The sequence below is a fragment of the Aythya marila genome (genome assembly GCF_965140915.1).
Source record: "Aythya marila genome assembly, chromosome: 19".
Classification (NCBI taxonomy): Eukaryota; Metazoa; Chordata; class Aves; order Anseriformes; family Anatidae; genus Aythya; species Aythya marila.
Genome location: NC_139060.1, coordinates 8,140,282 through 8,156,779, shown reverse-complemented (window position 1 = coordinate 8,156,779; position 16,498 = coordinate 8,140,282). Strand labels below are relative to the sequence as shown.

Here is a 16,498-nt window from a genome sequence, read left to right as displayed (position 1 = left end):
AGTCCCGGTTTAGCAAGTATTAATTAATAAGAGTGTGCATGCTAATGCTGAAACGACACAAACTGCAGTGCCCGAAATGAGTATTTGGGGCTTGCCTGAGCAAGGATTTACGGCCGCATGAGTTAATGGGTGCTAAAGCATTGCTCAGACTGCAGGGACAGGCTGACAAGGTGCGGGGGGCCACACTCTGACTCCTCCGTGCAGCACCCAAAAGTGGTGGGAGGCTTTGCAAAATTCGTTTCACTTTGGTCTGTCCCAGGTGGGGCTGCACTGTGTGGGTTATGCCTTGCAGAAGGTTTTACCCATGGAGAGCTGCAAGAGCGACCAGAAAGTCATCAGTACCTACGGGGAAACTCCATCCCATGGGGGGCACAAGCAAAGCCAGTGCCAAAGCCTGAGGCTGCTGCTCTCTTTCCCTCTCTGGGGCAGCTGGGGGCTCCTGCTCATCCCAGGGTGCTGTTTCGGAAGGGGACAGAGCAGTGTGAGCACGCAGGGAGGTGTCACATTGCCAGGGTACCACGATGCCATGTCTCAGTGGAGGTGTTATGGGGGAAATGTGCTGCATCAGGGCTCAGAAGTGGAGGAAAACCCCTGTTTTGGGGGTTTGGGTGCCCCACCAGAGCCACACATATTTTGGGGAGATTCTGAGCGCTTGGCTGCTGCCACCCAAAACGGTTGGGAATTAGGGCGAAGTATTGAGTCCTGCACCCAAGCCGGCATCGTGCCCCTGCCCCAGCGTGCTGGCAGTGGTCAGCTTCGTCACATACAGCACAGGGGCTGCATGAGAAGCCCTTGCCCACGGCCTCACCAAAGCCCCAGGGGACTGAGGCGCCTTCCCGTGGGCTGCAGGGTGGCCCTGGCACGGGCAGGGGTCAGCTCCCCAAGCGTCACCTCCCCACGCTGCTCTGCAGCGGCTCGGCTCCTAGCATAGAATTTTAATTTGGTTAGTTGAGTTCTTTAAACAGTGTGAACTTGCTAAGTGCCTTGCATATTTTATACTCACGAGTAACATTTATCAAACAGAAAGTACAATTAATCAAACAGGGAGCGTTGTAACTCGGAGCAGTTTGCCTTCGCCCGCCTCTCTCCCTCTGTGCCGCCGCCTCTCCCTCCCCTCTGCCCCGCACCGCGCGCCGGGGCCGTGTCACCGTCACCGAGCTGGGACACGAGGGATGCACGTAGTGCTCACCACGGCTCTGCTGATCAGACACGATGCTGCACCCTACGCGCACTCTATTGCTCGCTTGCTCTTTCTCTCTCCCTCCCCACCACACCAGACATACATATTAAAAAGTTTTATATATGTATACATAGTTTCTGTGTATATATATGCATGTGTATACAGGTACCCATATACTTACATGTATATCTGACTATCTGGTGTATAAAAATAGCTGTATGTAGGCATGGTGTATACAGTACATCTACATACATGTATATGCATGTATCCATAAGTATTTGTATGGATATACATAGTCCAATTGCTCTATGGAGATGTATATACATGCACTCATATACATGGTATTGTACTCATAATGTTATACACATGGTCTATGGAGATAATTTATATATATATATTATGTTATCTATTATCCGGTATCTAGTATATAACATATAAATACTATACAATGTATAGTACAAAGTATCTCATATATAGCTTATAATATAAAATGTATAGCATATAGTATAAAGTAAATAGTATATAGCTTATAGTATAAGGCAGTATAAAGTAAAATATACTATACACTATATACTATATACATACCTATATATATACTATATATATATAGTATATATATAGTATATATATAGGTATGTATATAGTATATAGTGTATAGTATATATATAGGTATGTATATAGTATATAGTGTATTATATATATATATACTATATATATGTAGTATATATATAGGTATGTATATAGTATATAGTGTGTATATATAGTATATAGTATATACATGTATATAGTATACATATAGTATATACTATATAGTGTATAACATATAACATATAGCACATAGCATAGACTACACTTCCCATGTAATAAATCGATTTTATATACTTAGAACTGCCGGGCACCAGACAAACAGCAAAGGGACGATGACCTCTGCCCCTAGGCACGCACACGGTGAGGGCAGGGTCACCCAAACCAGCCACGTTTCGGCTCTTGGGGACGTGGGGACAAAGCCCTGGCTGCACCGGGTGGACACCGGCACTGGGGCTGGGGGGGCTTGGAGCTGCTGGGGCTGGTGCTGGGGCACCCACATCACCACCAGTGTGGGGAGAAGCCTGAGCTCATTCATCACGACTGCCCAGACCGGGCCTTGGCTGATGGAGTCGGGGGCTTGCAGGGGGTGAGCCCTGAGCCCCCCAAGTTGTTCTGAGCCCCCCAAGTTATTCAGATCATGAGCAGGGCACACGGAGGGATGCGCCTTGCCCATCACCTGGAGCAGCTCACACTGCCCTGGTCACCTCTCCTCCAAATGCTGGTGCAAAACGAATTAGAATTAATTAATCAGAAAAGGGCAATAAGGGTGATTAAGCACCTGGAGTGTGGGGGGGTTCACTGGGTTTTGTACAACCCAGCCAGGAGCAGGGCAAAACGGGCCGCAGGGCCAGGGCCTTGGGCTGGGGAGGGGATATTTTGGGTTTGCTGTGAAATGGGGGATTTTCATTAAAAAAAAAAAAAAAAAAAAAAGAAACACAACTCTATGCATAGTTTTTTCTTTCTGTTGAGTAAAATCGTGAGGGCCATTGGCCTGGCACAGCCAGCATTGGGTGAGGAGAGCAAGCTGCTGCCTTCTGGAACCTTCCACATTCAGAGAGGCGAAGCCCCCACCGCCCCTCCTGCCCTCGGGGGTCTCCACAGCCCTCGGGGTTTTGGGAGCAGCAATTTGGGGGCAATTTCCCATGGTCCAGACTGGGTGCTGGGGCCCTGTGGTGTCTCTGGGGCCTTGTCCTGGTCCGGGTGTCCATGGGTGCTTAGGGGTGTTCGGCCCATTTCTATTTCTGTTTTTTTGTTTGTTTTTTGTTTGTTTTTGTCATAATTTTGGGCCAGGCTCCAAAACTGGCCTCCGTGTTAAGGTTGTGGGAGCAAAGGGGGGTGTCAGGGGTGAGACAGTTGCAGAGGCAGCAGGGGGGCAGCTGCGGGATGGGGTGAGGGGAGGCAAAAATGGGGGGGTTGGGGGCATGACGGGGGGAGAAGGTGGGCTTTGTGGGGAGAGGTGACGGGATGAGGGGCAAGAGGATGAGGGGGGACAGGATGGGGGGTGACGGGATGAGGGGTGACAGAGTGAGGGGTGACAGAGAGAGGGGTGACAGAATGAAGGGTGACAGGCCACGGGGTGACAGGCTGGGGGGTGACAGGCCAGGGGGTGACAGGCTGAGGGGTGACGGGCTGGGGGGTGACAGGATGGGGGGCAACGGGCTGAGGGGTGACAGGCTGAGGGGTGACAGTGAGGGGTGACAGACCAGGGGGTGACAGAATGAGGGGTGACAGGCCAGGGGGTGACAGGTCAGGGGGTGGCAGACCAGGGGGTGACAGGCTGAGGGGTGACGGGCCGGGGGGTGACAGAGTGAGGGGTGACAGGCCAGGGGGTGACAGGATGGGGGGTGACAGGCTGAGGGGTGACAGTGAGGGGTGACAGAACAGGGGGTGACAGACCAGGGCTTGACGGGCTGGGGGGTGACAGGACGGGGGGTGACAAGACGGAGGGTGACAGGCCAGGGGGTGACAGCCTGGGGGGTGACAGACCAGGGGGTGACAGGCGGGGGTCTTTTAATCCTTGCAGTGCCACCCGCACACCCTCCGTGTGCGGACACCCCCCGTTCCCGTGCCGCCCCCCAGCAGCAGCCGCTGCCCGCCGGCGCCCCCCGCTCCTCCTCCAGCGGGGCAACAGCGGCACCGCGCGGCCGGGGGGGGGCACGGCTCCCGGGGACGGGACAGCACCGGGACCACGGGGCCCCCCCCACCCCCACCGGACCCCCCCCTTCCATAAATCCCCGTTCGCAGCCCCCCCCTCCCTTAATACCCCCCCCCTCCCCCCGTTTCCCGGTGCTCCCCCCCCCCCCACCCCCCCCCGCCGGTAACGGAGGGAGGCCCCGCCCCCCCCCGTGCCCCCCCTCCCCCCCGTCGCGGTGACGTCACGGGGAGCGCCGCCGCCCGGTGGGTGCCCGTGGCCGCCCGGTGAGGGGGGGGGGGGGGGGGAGAAAAAGAGGGGATTTTGGGGGAAAAAGGGGGGGGGGAGCACCGGGGGGAGCGGGTACGGGGTTGTGGGGTGGGGGGGGAGAAGAGGAAGCACCGGGAGCCCCACACCGGGACCCCCCCCCTCAAATTAGGACCCCCCCCGTTGCCACCGGGACCCCCCCGCACACACCGGGGCCATACGGAGCTGGGGGGGGGGGTGGGGAGGTGGGGGGGGTCCGTTTAGGCCTCGCTGCCTCTCACCAGCCCCCCCCCCAACCCCTCCGGTTTGTGCCCCCTCCCCCAGCACAGGGAACCCCCCCCAGCGCCCCCCAAGTGGGTGGGGGGGGGGCAGGGGCACCCCCAGCACCGGTTACCGGGACCCCCCCCCCCCATAGACCCCCGAGGTGGGGGTGTAGGGAACGGGGGGGGGGTCCCCAGGCCTAAAACCAGGCCCCCTCCCCGGCCTGCAGCCTCCCCAGATTTGGGGATTCCCCCCCAAAACGGGGCTGTGGGGCCAGGGGGTGCCCACAGGGTCCCCATGGGGTCGGGGGGAGGGGGGGGTCTCACCTCCACCTCTTCGGGGCCGCAGTGGGTTCCCCCCCCCCACCTGCAGTACTGCGGTATTTTGGGGCTAAAAACCTGTTTTTTTTTCTCCCCCTAGAGTCCAGCACAGAGCGGCTCCACGCCAAGCTGGCCCCCCAGGAGTGAGGTGAGGTCTTTGGGGTCTCCAAACCCACCCCGAGCCCCCCCGGGGAAGGTTTTCGGGTGCTGTGACACCAGGAACCCCTCATATTTCTGTCTGTGGAGGTGTTGGAAGGGGCTGAATTTAGCCTTGGGCCACTTCAAATCCTGCTGCTAATCCCCCCCGGCGTTAATCAGACCCAGGGGGGGTGAGTTATGGGGTGTCCGGGGGGATTTATGGCTCGTAGGGCTGATTTAGAGCCTGGTTTTGTTATATCACAAATATCTTAGCTCACAGGCACGGCCAGGATTTACGGCCCTCGGGGAGGTGCTTGGGGGGACTTCCAGCAACTCCCCCTGGACCTGGGGGGTTTTGATCTGGTAATGCTCTTAAAAGGGGAAGAGAGGAGGCAGAAGAGGTGAAATGGGTGGGTCAGCCTTCAAAAAAAAAAAAAAAAATTGGGGATTTTAGGGTATGTTGGATATTTTGGAGACCCTCCTTGCCCAGGAGGGTCTCCAAAACTCTCCAGCATTGAGGTCCTTGTTCCTGCTTGTTGTTCCTAGAAGTTTTTAGGGTTTGAAGTAGCCCTGGTGGGAGGGAAAGGGGTGTCAGGCACACATTGGGATGCTCAGAGAGCTGATCCCACAGCCACGACACCGAGCTGGGGATGGCGGTGGTGCTGTCCCACTGTGGGGCTCACCGGGAGCCCTACCTGGGTTGGGGGGGCTTCACGCTGGGGGGCTTCTTTGTTCCCGACCCGTGTTTTTTCCCCTCCTGGAAGAGCAGCGAGTCCCCCGCTGGGCCAGCATGTCGAGCGAGGTGGTGGAGGACGAGTTTGAGTTCTACTCCAAGGCGGAGAAGTACTGGAAGGACGTGCCCGCCACGGTGGACGGCATGCTGGGGGGCTACGGCCACATCTCCAGCATCGACATCAACAGCTCCAGGAAATTCCTGCAGCGCTTCCTGCGGGTAGGTAACACGGGACGAGGTGCTCCCAAAGCCCAAGGCTCTTCCCTCTGGGCTGCTCCTGCTCGGTTGCCTCTCCGGGGAGCTCAGCCCCTCGTGGTTTTCGTTCCCAGGATGGCCCCAACAGGACGGGGACGAGCCGCGCGCTGGACTGCGGGGCGGGCATCGGCCGCATCACCAAGCGGCTGCTGCTGCCCCTCTTCAAGACGGTGGACATGGTGGACGTGACGGAGGATTTCCTCACCAAGGCCAAGAGCTACCTGGGCGAGGAGGGCAGGCGGGTGCGCAACTACTTCTGCTGCGGCCTCCAGGACTTCAGCCCCGAGCCCAACTCCTACGATGTCATCTGGATCCAGTGGGTCATCGGTGAGGGGCGCTCCGTGGCCTGTCCTCTCCCCGTCCAGCCCCACGGGCACCAGGGAGGGCTGGGATTGGGATCTGCCCCGTGGAGGGTGTCACACTGTAGGGTCTTTTTCCCCCAAACCCTCAAGGCCCAAGGTGTGGGTGGGACAGAGTTGGACTGAGCCCGTGGGACGCAAGTTGGACCCTCCCCCAAGCTCTCCCTTGAAAATAGGTCAAATATTTTGACTGCTTGGAGCAGGAGGGATCCTAACAGCCTCCCCTTCTCCATCACGCTACCCGGGGGGGTGGTCTCACACCCGCTAACCCCCCACTCTGCTCTGCTTCCCCCCTAGGACACCTCACGGACAACCACCTCTCCGATTTCCTGAAGCGCTGCCGCGCCGGGCTGCGGCCCAACGGCATCGTGGTCATCAAGGACAACATGGCTCAGGAGGGAGTGATCATGGACGATGTGGACAGCAGCGTCTGCAGGGACCTGGACGTGGTCCGCAAGATCATCCGCCGCGCCGGGCTGCACCTCCTGGCCGAGGAACGCCAGGAGAACTTCCCCGACGAGATCTACCACGTCTACACCTTCGCCATGAGATGAGGCTGCCCGGCGGCCGGAGAGGGGGGGGAGTCTCTCTCCAAGGCCAGCTCGGAGCAACAAGGGCAAGGACAGAAGGTCCTGCCGGGGCCGGGAGGGGGCGAGGACCGTGCCTTCACCGCCGGGGGGTGGCCAGCGGCGAGGGCGTCGCGACTCCCTCTCCTCCGGGGCTGGTGGCGAGGACGGGGCTTTGTCTTCCAAAGTTGCTGCTGGTTGTGGAAAAAAAAAAAAAAAAGAAAAAAAAAAAAGAGGTGTTTGCCAAATACACACTCCTGCTGTCGCACTCCTGCACGTGGGCTTTGTCAGGCGCAGCGCCGTGGTTTGAGGCCACGCTCGGGGGCTCTGCCCAATACTGCTCGCTCCTTGGGCACCCATGGGTGCTCCCTGCTTCACCAGGGGCTTGGTGTGGCTGTGACGGGCTGGACGCCCCTCCTCGTGTGGGAGTTTGCCCCTTTTCCCACTCCCGAGCTCGCTGCTGCTCACAGAAGCGAGGGTTTAACTCAGCAACAAGCTGGGTAAAGCAAATGGGAGAACCCCCCGGTGTTTCCTTGCAGTGGGCTTCGGCTTCTGGGGCTCTGAGGTGGGTTTTAAACCCATCAGGAGGCCCCCCAGGTGCACAACAAAAGAGAAGGGAGCTGTAATCCTGGCTCCCTCGTGTTCTCCAGAGATGTGGTAGCGCAGACAAAGCCCTGCCCTGCCTCCTGGAGCAATTTTACCAGCCCTGGTGACCCTGAGGAGAGATCCAGTGAGCACTCGGTGTTAGCAGGGCACCTGCTCTGAGCTGCCCCCTGACACCCTGGCACTGCTCCCCCAGCTTTGAGCGCTCCCAGCTCTTCCCCTGCCACATCCAGAGCATTTCTGCCAAGCCTCACCCCGTGCAATTCCTCCCACCCAGCACAGAGGTGAAATGAGTGGGCAGGTCCCACACGGAGCCCTCTTCACCACCCAAGCCCCCCCTGCAGAAGAAACGAGCCCCTGGCTGCTGTTACAAAAGGCTTTGTTTAATCGCTCTTTTCCAAGGGATTTCACATTTTTTTTTGTTTTGTTTTTGAACATCAGTTCCTCGGGACGCACAGCCCGGACTCCACAGGGTGGGAGAAGGTGAAGCACAGGAGCTGCCGGGAGGGCAGCATGGGGACACCCCTGCAGATCCCAGCTCTGCTTGCTGTAAATACCTGCCCACAGGAGATGATTTCCTTCCTCTTCTGCATCCGTTCTGAGGGCAAGGCTCAGCTCCACGGCATCTTTTGGACTTCACAGGGATGCCCAGGAGCTGCCAGACGGCTGCAGCAGGCTGGGACACGAGACCTTCGTGCCCAGTTCCAAAGGTCGGGGCTTTCTGTAGCAGCCTGGCAAGAAAACCCCGAGCTCTGCTGCAATTTTTTCTTCCTGGGCAGGAGGCGCTGGAGCTCGTGAAAGAGGAGCGTGTAAAAGGCCCAGGGATAGGGAGAAGCAAGGCACGGAGCAGTTAGCTGCCCAATCCTCCTCCCTGCACGCACAACACCGAAAAACAGCCACTTGTCTCGGAGCCCAGCGCCTCCAAGACGCATCCCCTGTGCCGAGAGGATCGAGTGCTCTTGGCAGAAGCTCTGAGGGCGCTCAGCAGCCGGGCTGCTGAAAGCACCACATCGGGGCGCAGAGCCAGGGCCTGCCCCCGTCACAGCAGAGCAGGAGGCACAGAACTGGATGCCAGTGCTCCCCTGGGGGTCTGGCTGCACTTGGCACCTCTCCGTGCTGCTGCTCAGCCCCCGGGACAGGCAACACCTCTTCTCTCAGCACCCAGAGGTGTCTCACAGCTCTGCCCCTCGTCCAAGGCACTGCTTCGCCCACCGCAGAGCCAGCAGGGCTGGAAGGAGGGGAGCTGTGCAGCCACACTGGCCCTTCACCCAACACCCACACAAACCTTTCTCCCCAGTGTCTCCCTGATTTCCAGCAGCCCTCTTCACCCGCAGAGGGCCAACCTCCCTAACAAGGTGCTCGAGGAGTATCCCCCGGGCTCCTTCTGGTGTAAAATTAAATCAAAATAAGCAGGTGTTCATCTCAGAGCCTCCACGGACGCGCGTGCAGCACGGTGCATGGAGAAGCACGGCCCTGAAACACAGCAGAGAGGCCCCGTGAGCACCCCTCGCTGCAGGGAGACCCGGTGCAGAGCAGCGAGCTGCTGGCTGGCCACGGGCACCACGAGCGTGGAGAGGGGAGGTGGAGAGGCACCAGCCAGGCTCAGAGGTCCTCGTGCCCAACAGCAGCGTGGTCGATGAGCAGGTACCACTTCAGCCTGTCCGGAAGAGGTAGAGCTTTGATTTTAACATCTACAGGCCAAGGCTTAAGGCGCTGGCGGATAAAAACCCTGCAGAGATGTTTCAGTGCCTGGGGGGTGTGCTCCAGCTGCTTCAGGGAGCAGAAGAGAGTCCTGACCTTGTCCCCGTGGTACCTACAGCTGCTGGTGTTGACCTCAAAGTTGCTGGGCAGCCGGATGGCTTGCGAGCTGGCCATCATGAGCTCCAGCAGAGTCTGACCCTTCTGCAGGAGGTCCGCGTAGAAGCTGTCCTCTTCGGAGACACTGAGGTGAGAGCAGAGGCACTCGAAGACGAGCTGGAAGCCCGACCAGCAGGCAGGGCCGTGGAGGCAGCAGTTGTAGGCAGCGCCCGACTCGAGGAGGAAGCGCAGGAGCGCGAAGTGGTGCTTGAAGTTGCTGAGGCAGAGATGGGTGAGGGATTCAGGGGCCGGGCACTCGCTGGGGTTGGCCCCGTGGGCCAGCAGCAGCTGGGCGACGCGGAAGCAGAAGCCATTTGTCACCCGCGCCTCCTCCGTGCTGCTGCTGCACACCCCCTCGCCCAGCAGGAAGATGAGGGAGGTGAAGACGGTGTCGCCGTCCTTGGTGGTGGCCCTGACGTCTGCACCTGGGGGGGAGACACGGAGAACGGAACTGGGAACGCAGAGAAACGGAGGGCACCCAGCACCAAACCCTCCTCTGCTCCCTTCTCCTTCCAGGGACGGGCCCAGGAGACCACAGAATTACCAGGGCCTCCCCGCTGCCTGCCCCAGGCAGAATTTAAACACCAGGACAAGATCGTTGTCTCCCTGTTATGAGAAGCCCAACACGTGCTCCACGAGGAGCCACGCTGCAGGCCATGATTTCTGAGAAAGACATTTTTCTCTTTATCCTATTCTACCTCCTGCCAGAAGCAAGAAGCAGAGAGCACGATTTCTACATTTGATATGTTTATCTGGGAAGCATCCTTTGGAAAAAACACAGCCAGAGAGACCAGGACAGCCCTAACCCTGCCTCTGCCAGGCTTTACTCTTGCTCAATCAGGAATGCAAAAGAGTCAGGAGGGCAGCACCCGCTGCTGTACAAAGAATCAGCCTGGAGGGGCTTTTTGTGTGCAGAGGGGAGCTTCTCCTCACCTCCTTCCAGCAGCAGACGGATGCTCTCGGTGTTGTGGATCTGGACGCCGTCGCTGCTGGCCAGGGCGTGCAGCAAGGCTGTCTTTCCTGCAGTGGCAGAAGACAGATAAAAATAAAAAAAAAAAGAGCTCCACCTAGAAACGCTCACCCCAGAAGCGGCTCCCTGCTCTCTGCAGGAGCACCCAGGGGGGCACACCCACCGTTTTTGTCGGCTGCGTTGACGTCAGCCCCCAGCTGAAGCAGCCTCTGGAGGCACGACAGCCGCTCGGGCTCCTCGCTGGCCAGATCAAGGGGACTGCTCTCATGGATCTGCAGAGATCGAGGGGGAAAAACACAAGCATTAACGCCTCTTTGTGAGCTCCTCTATAAAACCCCTGCTAGGGCTTCATCACGGCCAACATCAGAGCATTTATTTCACCCCATCCCATTAAAATCAAGAGCGACAGCCCCTCCACAGCATCCCAGTGACCACAGCTGGGTTAACCCAACCTCCTCCCACCCACCGCAGCAGGGACAGGTTTGTTTGGCCAAAGGCAGCGTCTCAGGAGGCCCCCAACAGCAGGTGACACCCGAGGGGGGAGCTGTCCCCAGGCAGCCAGGTCCGTACCCGGTCTCTGCGGTTGATGTCCGCCCCGTGGCGCACCAGCAGCTCCACCACGTCGGGCTGGTTGCGGAGCACCGCGATGTGCAGCGGGGTGTAGTAGGTGACAGGGTCTGGGGGCAAAAACACACCGTGTTTTTTGGAGAAGGGAGCAGCCCCGCATGCCCCCCACCCCCCTTCCCAGCGGCCGTACCTTCGAAGCTGAGGTCGGCGCCGAACTCCAGGAGGATTTCCGCGGCGGTGACGAGCCCCAGCTCGGTGACCTTCAGCAGGGCATAGCTCACGCCTTCCTGGTAGAAGGGGGAGTGGGTCTCCCTCTCCAAAACTCGCCTCACAGCCGAGAGCTGGCTCCTGTCGCTGCCCAGGCAGGCAGGGCTGGGGATGCAGAGAGAGAGACGGTCACTCACCTGAGCATCACACGTCTCAGATGGGTTTGCAGAGGTCAAAGCAGCACCAAAGAGAAAGAAAAAGCCCTGCTCTCTCCTCTTGTCCCGCAACCTGGTGCGGTTTTATCGATGTAGGCAGGCTCCTGGGGAGCACACACAGCCCCGTGCTTGCGCTGCTCCAACCCCACGCTCCCAAAGGTTCCCTGGGACCGGCAGCCCCCCGGGACAGCTCCGTTCCCAGCCCCATCCCGTTACCTCTCCAGCTCGCTCCGCCTCGCCGCGTCCTGCAGCGCCAGCAGCCCCAGGATCTCGTCCACCAGGGGCTGGTACTCGAAGATGATCCTGCGGAAGCCGTGCAGGAAGGGCATGCTGCTGCCGCCCGGGGGGGCCCCTGCATGGCAGTGGCGCCTTGCCCCACGCAGGACTGTGGAGGGCAGACGCCAGCAGGGCCTGAATTCCACGGGATTCCCCCTGTTTACAAACAAACGCGGGTTTTGAGAGATTTCACAGTTAAAAAGCACCCCCCAGCCGCCTTAGAGCTTTATAAAAGGCCACAAAGGGCAGCACAGCCCCCCCACACCCCTCGCCCTTATCTCCTGCGGGCAGCACAGGGCAGAGCCGGGCCCGGGGCCGGCCCCACCCGCACAGGCCCAGGCCCCACACACAGGGCCGGGCCCCGGGGCCCTGCAGGCCCCTCACCGGGGGGGGCGAGCCCCAAAACCCCCCAAAACCTCCCCAAACCCCGGGACAGAGCCCGGAGCACGGTCCCGGGGCCTCCCAGCCGCCCCCTGAGGCTCCCGAGGGTCCCACAAGGCCCCTGGGGGGGTCCCGGTGCCGCAGCCCCCCCTCCGCCGCCCCCACCTGCCCGCCGCCGCCACCGCCACTGCCCGGAGCGGAAGCGGAAGCCGGCGGCTAAGCCCGGAGGGGGCGTGGCCTGGATGGGGCGTGGTCTATAAAAGGGGCGTGGCCTCGTAGGAGGGGCGTTGTTTGGGTGGGAGGCAGATTGGGCGTGGTCTGAGGGGGCGTGGTCTCGGGGGGAAACGTGGTTTAAAGGGGGCGTGGCGTGAATGGGCGTGGTCTGAAGGGGGCGTGGCCTGGTGCGCGCGCCCGACAGGGGGCAGCAGAGGCCGCGCGGCAGGTGGGGAACGGCGGGGGGGGGGGGGGGGAGCGGCGGCGGGGGCGCGCACGGGGGGGGGGGGGGCGTGCTCAGCCGGGCGCGTGCACGTACAAGGTGCACGCGCACCCCCGCCTTGCACACTGCTCCGTGCACACGCAGTGCACGCTCACGCCCGTCCGTGCACGCGCACACCCAGTGCACGCTCACCCCGTGCACACCCAGCCATGCACACCCCCACCCCGTGCCCCGACCTGCTCCATCCCCCAGGAAGCACCCAAGGGTGCGGGTGCCCCCTCCCTGCCATTATTGTTATTATTATTGTTATTATTGTTATTGTTATTATTATTATTGTTGGTTTTGTTATTGTTATTGTTATTATTATTAATAATTATTTTTACTATTATTGTTATTCCGGTGGAATTTCCAGCTGCATGGAGCTCCGGAGAGCTGGCCCTAACCGAAGCCGCCTCAAGTTTCCTATTTACTTTTATTTATTTTATTTATTATTTTATTTTATTTTATTTTATTTTATTTTATTTTATTTTATTTTATTTTATTTTATTTTATATATTATTTTAATTTTATTTTATTCGGGGGATTTCTTTCATTCTGGCGGGGCGCTTCCAGCTCGCGGCGTGAGGCAGAGGGGGCGAGGAGGCCGCCCTGCCTGGGCGCTTTTCTCCTGCTCCCATCCCCAAAACCCTCCGTGGATCCCCCAAAAACACTCCATGGCCCCCCAAAACCCTCAATGGATCCCCCAATCCCTCCATGGACCCCCCCAAAAATCCTCCGTGGATCCCCAACCCCTTGGTGGACCGGGCATCGCCACCATCCCCGTGCGCACAGCACCACTGGAGACCTCCTAGACCCAACCTCCCCCGGAGGAAATTTCCCCATTTGGAGGGAATTCACCCCAAAAGGGGGCTGGGACAAAAAAACTGACGCTGGTGAGCAGGACACGAGGGGGACCCCGACCCCAAAGACCCCCCCCTGGGGTCACGGCGGGCGTCGTGCCGGTGCCCGGCCGGGATCAGCCCCGGCCTCCCCAGCGCCTTGGCGGGGCGGCCGGGGAAGAATGCGAGCTGGCGATCCATCAGGGAGACAGAGCAGCGGCGAGCCGAAGAAAGAGGGGCATTTTAGGAGGAAAGCCAGGGAAATTTGATCATTAAGAAATCCTCCTGGCTGTCTGGGGGAATTTAATTAAATTGCTGGAAAGGGCTGTGAGCACATCTGGATCCAATATGTGCAGCTTTGATTTTTTTTCTTTCTTTCTTTCTTTTCTTTTTTTTTTTTTTTTCTTTCTTTTTTTTTTTTTTTTTTAGTTCACTCTTTTCCCATCTCGCCGTTGAAGGGGGTTGGGGGGGGGGCTGTAGGGGGGGGGAATAAAAGGGAAATAGCAGAGCCACGGAGTATTGGTTCATCTGGGACTGGGATTCCTGGCAGGGAAAGAAAGAGAGCGAGAGAAAGAATGAGCGAAAAGAAAGAGACAGAACCGGGGGGAACGGGGAATGGGGGAGAAAAGGAGAAAAACCTTTACCACGGGCTGGGGGGGGGCACGATGCCACCAGGGACAAGGAGCTGGGGGGGGGGGGGCAAGGATGAGGCGTGGGGCACAAGGTGGGGCATGAGGCACCCTTGGGTGCTGGCAGGGCTGGGAGCCACTTGTGGATGCTGAAATATGGGGGGGGTGCCCATATTTTGGGGGCCAAACCGAGCACGGTGCTTGCCCCGATGCCCCCCCCCCCGGTGGCTCAGCTGGCCCCGAGCTGCCCCATCCTCATGGGTCAACAGGGCCCTTCTGCACCTCCAGCGCTGCGAGGTTTGGGGTGCTAATGTGGGGACGGCTGACCCCATCCCCTGGGGGGGGGCACAGAGGTGCCATCCCGAGGCTGTCCCAGCCTAATTTTGGGGAGGGGGCTCAGCACGGAGCAGGGCACAGTGGTGCCACCCACCCCGGGACCCTCTCCGTGTCCTGGCCAGGCACCGTCAGCCCCCGTCTCCATCCCGTGCGTCCTCCTCGTTTATGGGGCACATAACCCGAAACCCTGGGGATGCGGGCACCCCAACCCAGTTTCTTTGCAGAATAATATAGAAAGGGCAAGATTTGGGGAATATCGAGGAGAACGAGCATTTTGGTACTGAAAGGAGCCCCGAGTGCACCGCGCAGCACCGGTGCCCGCGGCGCTCCCACCCAGCATGGCACAGCCACGGGAGGTGGCTCAGGAACACCAGGAATCCCCTAGAAGGACATAAATTGAGATGAACCCAAATTAAGTTGTCCTTTTTTGTTTTTTTTTTTTTTTGTTGTTTTTTTAAGGCACCCTCAGGGAGCTGAGCTTTGGTCCCCCAGCCCCTCTCGGCGGTGTCGGAGCGCTCGCCCCTCTCGGGTTTAGGCACAGCAAACGTGCTTGGCTGCGTTTTCACCAAACATGCTTTGCTCAGCACGGCTGAGAGCCACCTTGCCAGCTCCGAGGTCCAGTTTTGATCGCTTAAAATGCATTTTTCAGAAAAAAAAAAAAAAAAAAAAAAGGAGAAGATCTCACACGAGAGGCTTGGGGAATGACAGGAGAGGGGGTTTCAGACAAATGGGTCTAGCTTCAGATGCCTTGTGTGGCTGGCGGAGTTAAAAAAAAAAATGATGCTTAAAAAAAAAAAAAAAAAAAAAGCAAATCCTAGAGCTAAAAAGGAAATTGCATTAATACAGATTGTTTTATTTAAAAAAAGCAAACCCTGACCTCTACTTCAAAAAAGTCATTAGACATTCTCCTTCTGAAAGGCCGACAGGGGATATTACTGAAAGGCCAGTTAATTTCTCAATGACTTACTGTTCTTGCTCTGCTCATGGAAATGTGTAAAGAGTCGGAGGGTAATTTAAGGCACCCTGCAGAAAGGTGTGTAAATCTTTGCATGTCTAAAGAAACTTTACCAGACCGCTAGGATTGGGAAAAAGAAAATGCTTGCCCTCTTTTTTTTTTTTTTTTCTCTCTCTCTCTCTCTTTTTTTTTTTTTTTTCACTTTCCTTTGGAACTCCGATCCCCTTTGATCATAAAAAAGGTCATATTTCACCCAAAAAAATATCGGCAATCACAGGGCCCGAGGAAGTGCGAACCCGAGGGGGTTTCGCCGACGATTATTCCCCCCCGTTTAATTATTTAATGCCAGGGGCTGAGCGAAAGGCCTCTCCCCTGGAAGAGCCAAACGCTTCCAGAACGAGCTCTGGCCCTGAGCGAGGAGGCAGGGGGGCAGTGCCCGGGGCTGCCCCCTCCCACCCCAACAACCCCCAAGCCCCCCAGCCCCCCAAATAACCCCCAAAACCCCAACGGAGCCGGGCGCATCGCCACCAGGACACCAAGCTCCAAGGGGTCGCCACCATCCGCAGGGGCCGGGCTGTCCCTGGAGCTGTTTGTGCAGCACCCGGTGTCCCCCCCATCCTGGGGACAGCACGTCCTGGAAGCCACCGCGGGGAAAAAAAGTGGAATAATGTGGATATTGGGCCAAGGGGGGGATGTGCTGGCTCCTCACACGGCCCCAGCACGTGGCACGTCGCCCCCCAAAGCTGCCTGGAGGGCTGGCGGCGACGTGTGCCACCCGTATGCCCCGTGCCATGCTGGGTGGCACGGCAAAACCGGAGTGACACCACCTCCAGGTTTACACGGGCAAGGGGAGGATGGGGATCCGGAGCTGATTCCGGCCTGTATTCAACCTTGGGGCCAGCAGATCGGGCCAGGAGGGGCAGTAAAACAGCCCCCAAAAAAAGCAGGAGGGGGGTTGGGAGGCCGGGCTGGCTCGTTTTTTTTTTTTTTTTTTTTTTTTTTGCACGCTGCGGGAGCCCCCCCGCGGACTCGGAGAGCCAAAATCTTGCCTTCAGCTACACCCCTTCCAATCTGCCGAGCTCTGGGAAGCTGCTTCCCCCGTCAGGGAGATCAGATTTGGCAGCGCTGGCTCGCTTCGAAATCCGCACGCCTCCGACTTGAAGGGGAGAGGGAGCGCAAGGAAAAAGCTTGCGACAAATGTTAAAATAACTCAGCCGGGGGCTCGCCTCCCCGGGACAAGGCTTTTTGGGAGCTCAGAGCCAGGCTCCAGCACCCAAACTTGCACGGTTTCACCTCGAAACCCCCGTGCGCCCTGCACCATCCGCGTGCGCCCGCAGCCCCATCGCCCCCCAGCCCCAAACCCCCCCCAGCTCTGCCCCCTTCTCTCCCA

General features: G+C 58.5%; 2 protein-coding genes across 4 annotated transcripts; one reads left to right on the top strand and one right to left on the bottom strand.

The window, feature by feature from the left end:
• Positions 1 to 4,146: 4,146 nt before the first annotated feature.
• On the top strand, positions 4,147 to 7,068 carry NTMT1 (N-terminal Xaa-Pro-Lys N-methyltransferase 1). Of its 3 annotated transcripts, none has more exons than XM_082776002.1 (5): positions 4,147 to 4,165; positions 4,848 to 4,895; positions 5,655 to 5,837; positions 5,948 to 6,200; positions 6,530 to 7,065. In XM_082776002.1, exons 3-5 carry the CDS (start codon positions 5,676 to 5,678, stop codon positions 6,784 to 6,786), a joined length of 672 nt encoding a protein of 223 aa, XP_082632128.1. In that variant the 5' UTR covers positions 4,147 to 4,165; positions 4,848 to 4,895; positions 5,655 to 5,675; the 3' UTR covers positions 6,787 to 7,065. The 3 variants fall into 3 exon arrangements, with proteins under 3 accessions (XP_082632128.1, XP_082632127.1, XP_082632129.1); XM_082776001.1 differs by having other exon boundaries at positions 4,152 to 4,186; XM_082776003.1 differs by lacking the exon at positions 4,147 to 4,165 and having other exon boundaries at positions 5,650 to 5,837; positions 6,530 to 7,068.
• Positions 7,069 to 7,837: 769 nt separating this feature from the next.
• On the bottom strand, positions 7,838 to 12,078 carry ASB6 (ankyrin repeat and SOCS box containing 6). The gene is made up of 7 exons (XM_082775951.1): positions 12,040 to 12,078; positions 11,434 to 11,649; positions 10,986 to 11,167; positions 10,799 to 10,905; positions 10,392 to 10,500; positions 10,192 to 10,278; positions 7,838 to 9,683 (listed from the first exon to the last, which is right to left on the bottom strand). The coding sequence occupies exons 2-7, from the start codon at positions 11,544 to 11,546 to the stop codon at positions 9,004 to 9,006; spliced, it is 1,278 nt and encodes a 425-aa protein (XP_082632077.1). The 5' UTR covers positions 11,547 to 11,649; positions 12,040 to 12,078; the 3' UTR covers positions 7,838 to 9,003.
• Between the last annotated feature and the right edge of the window lie 4,420 nt (positions 12,079 to 16,498).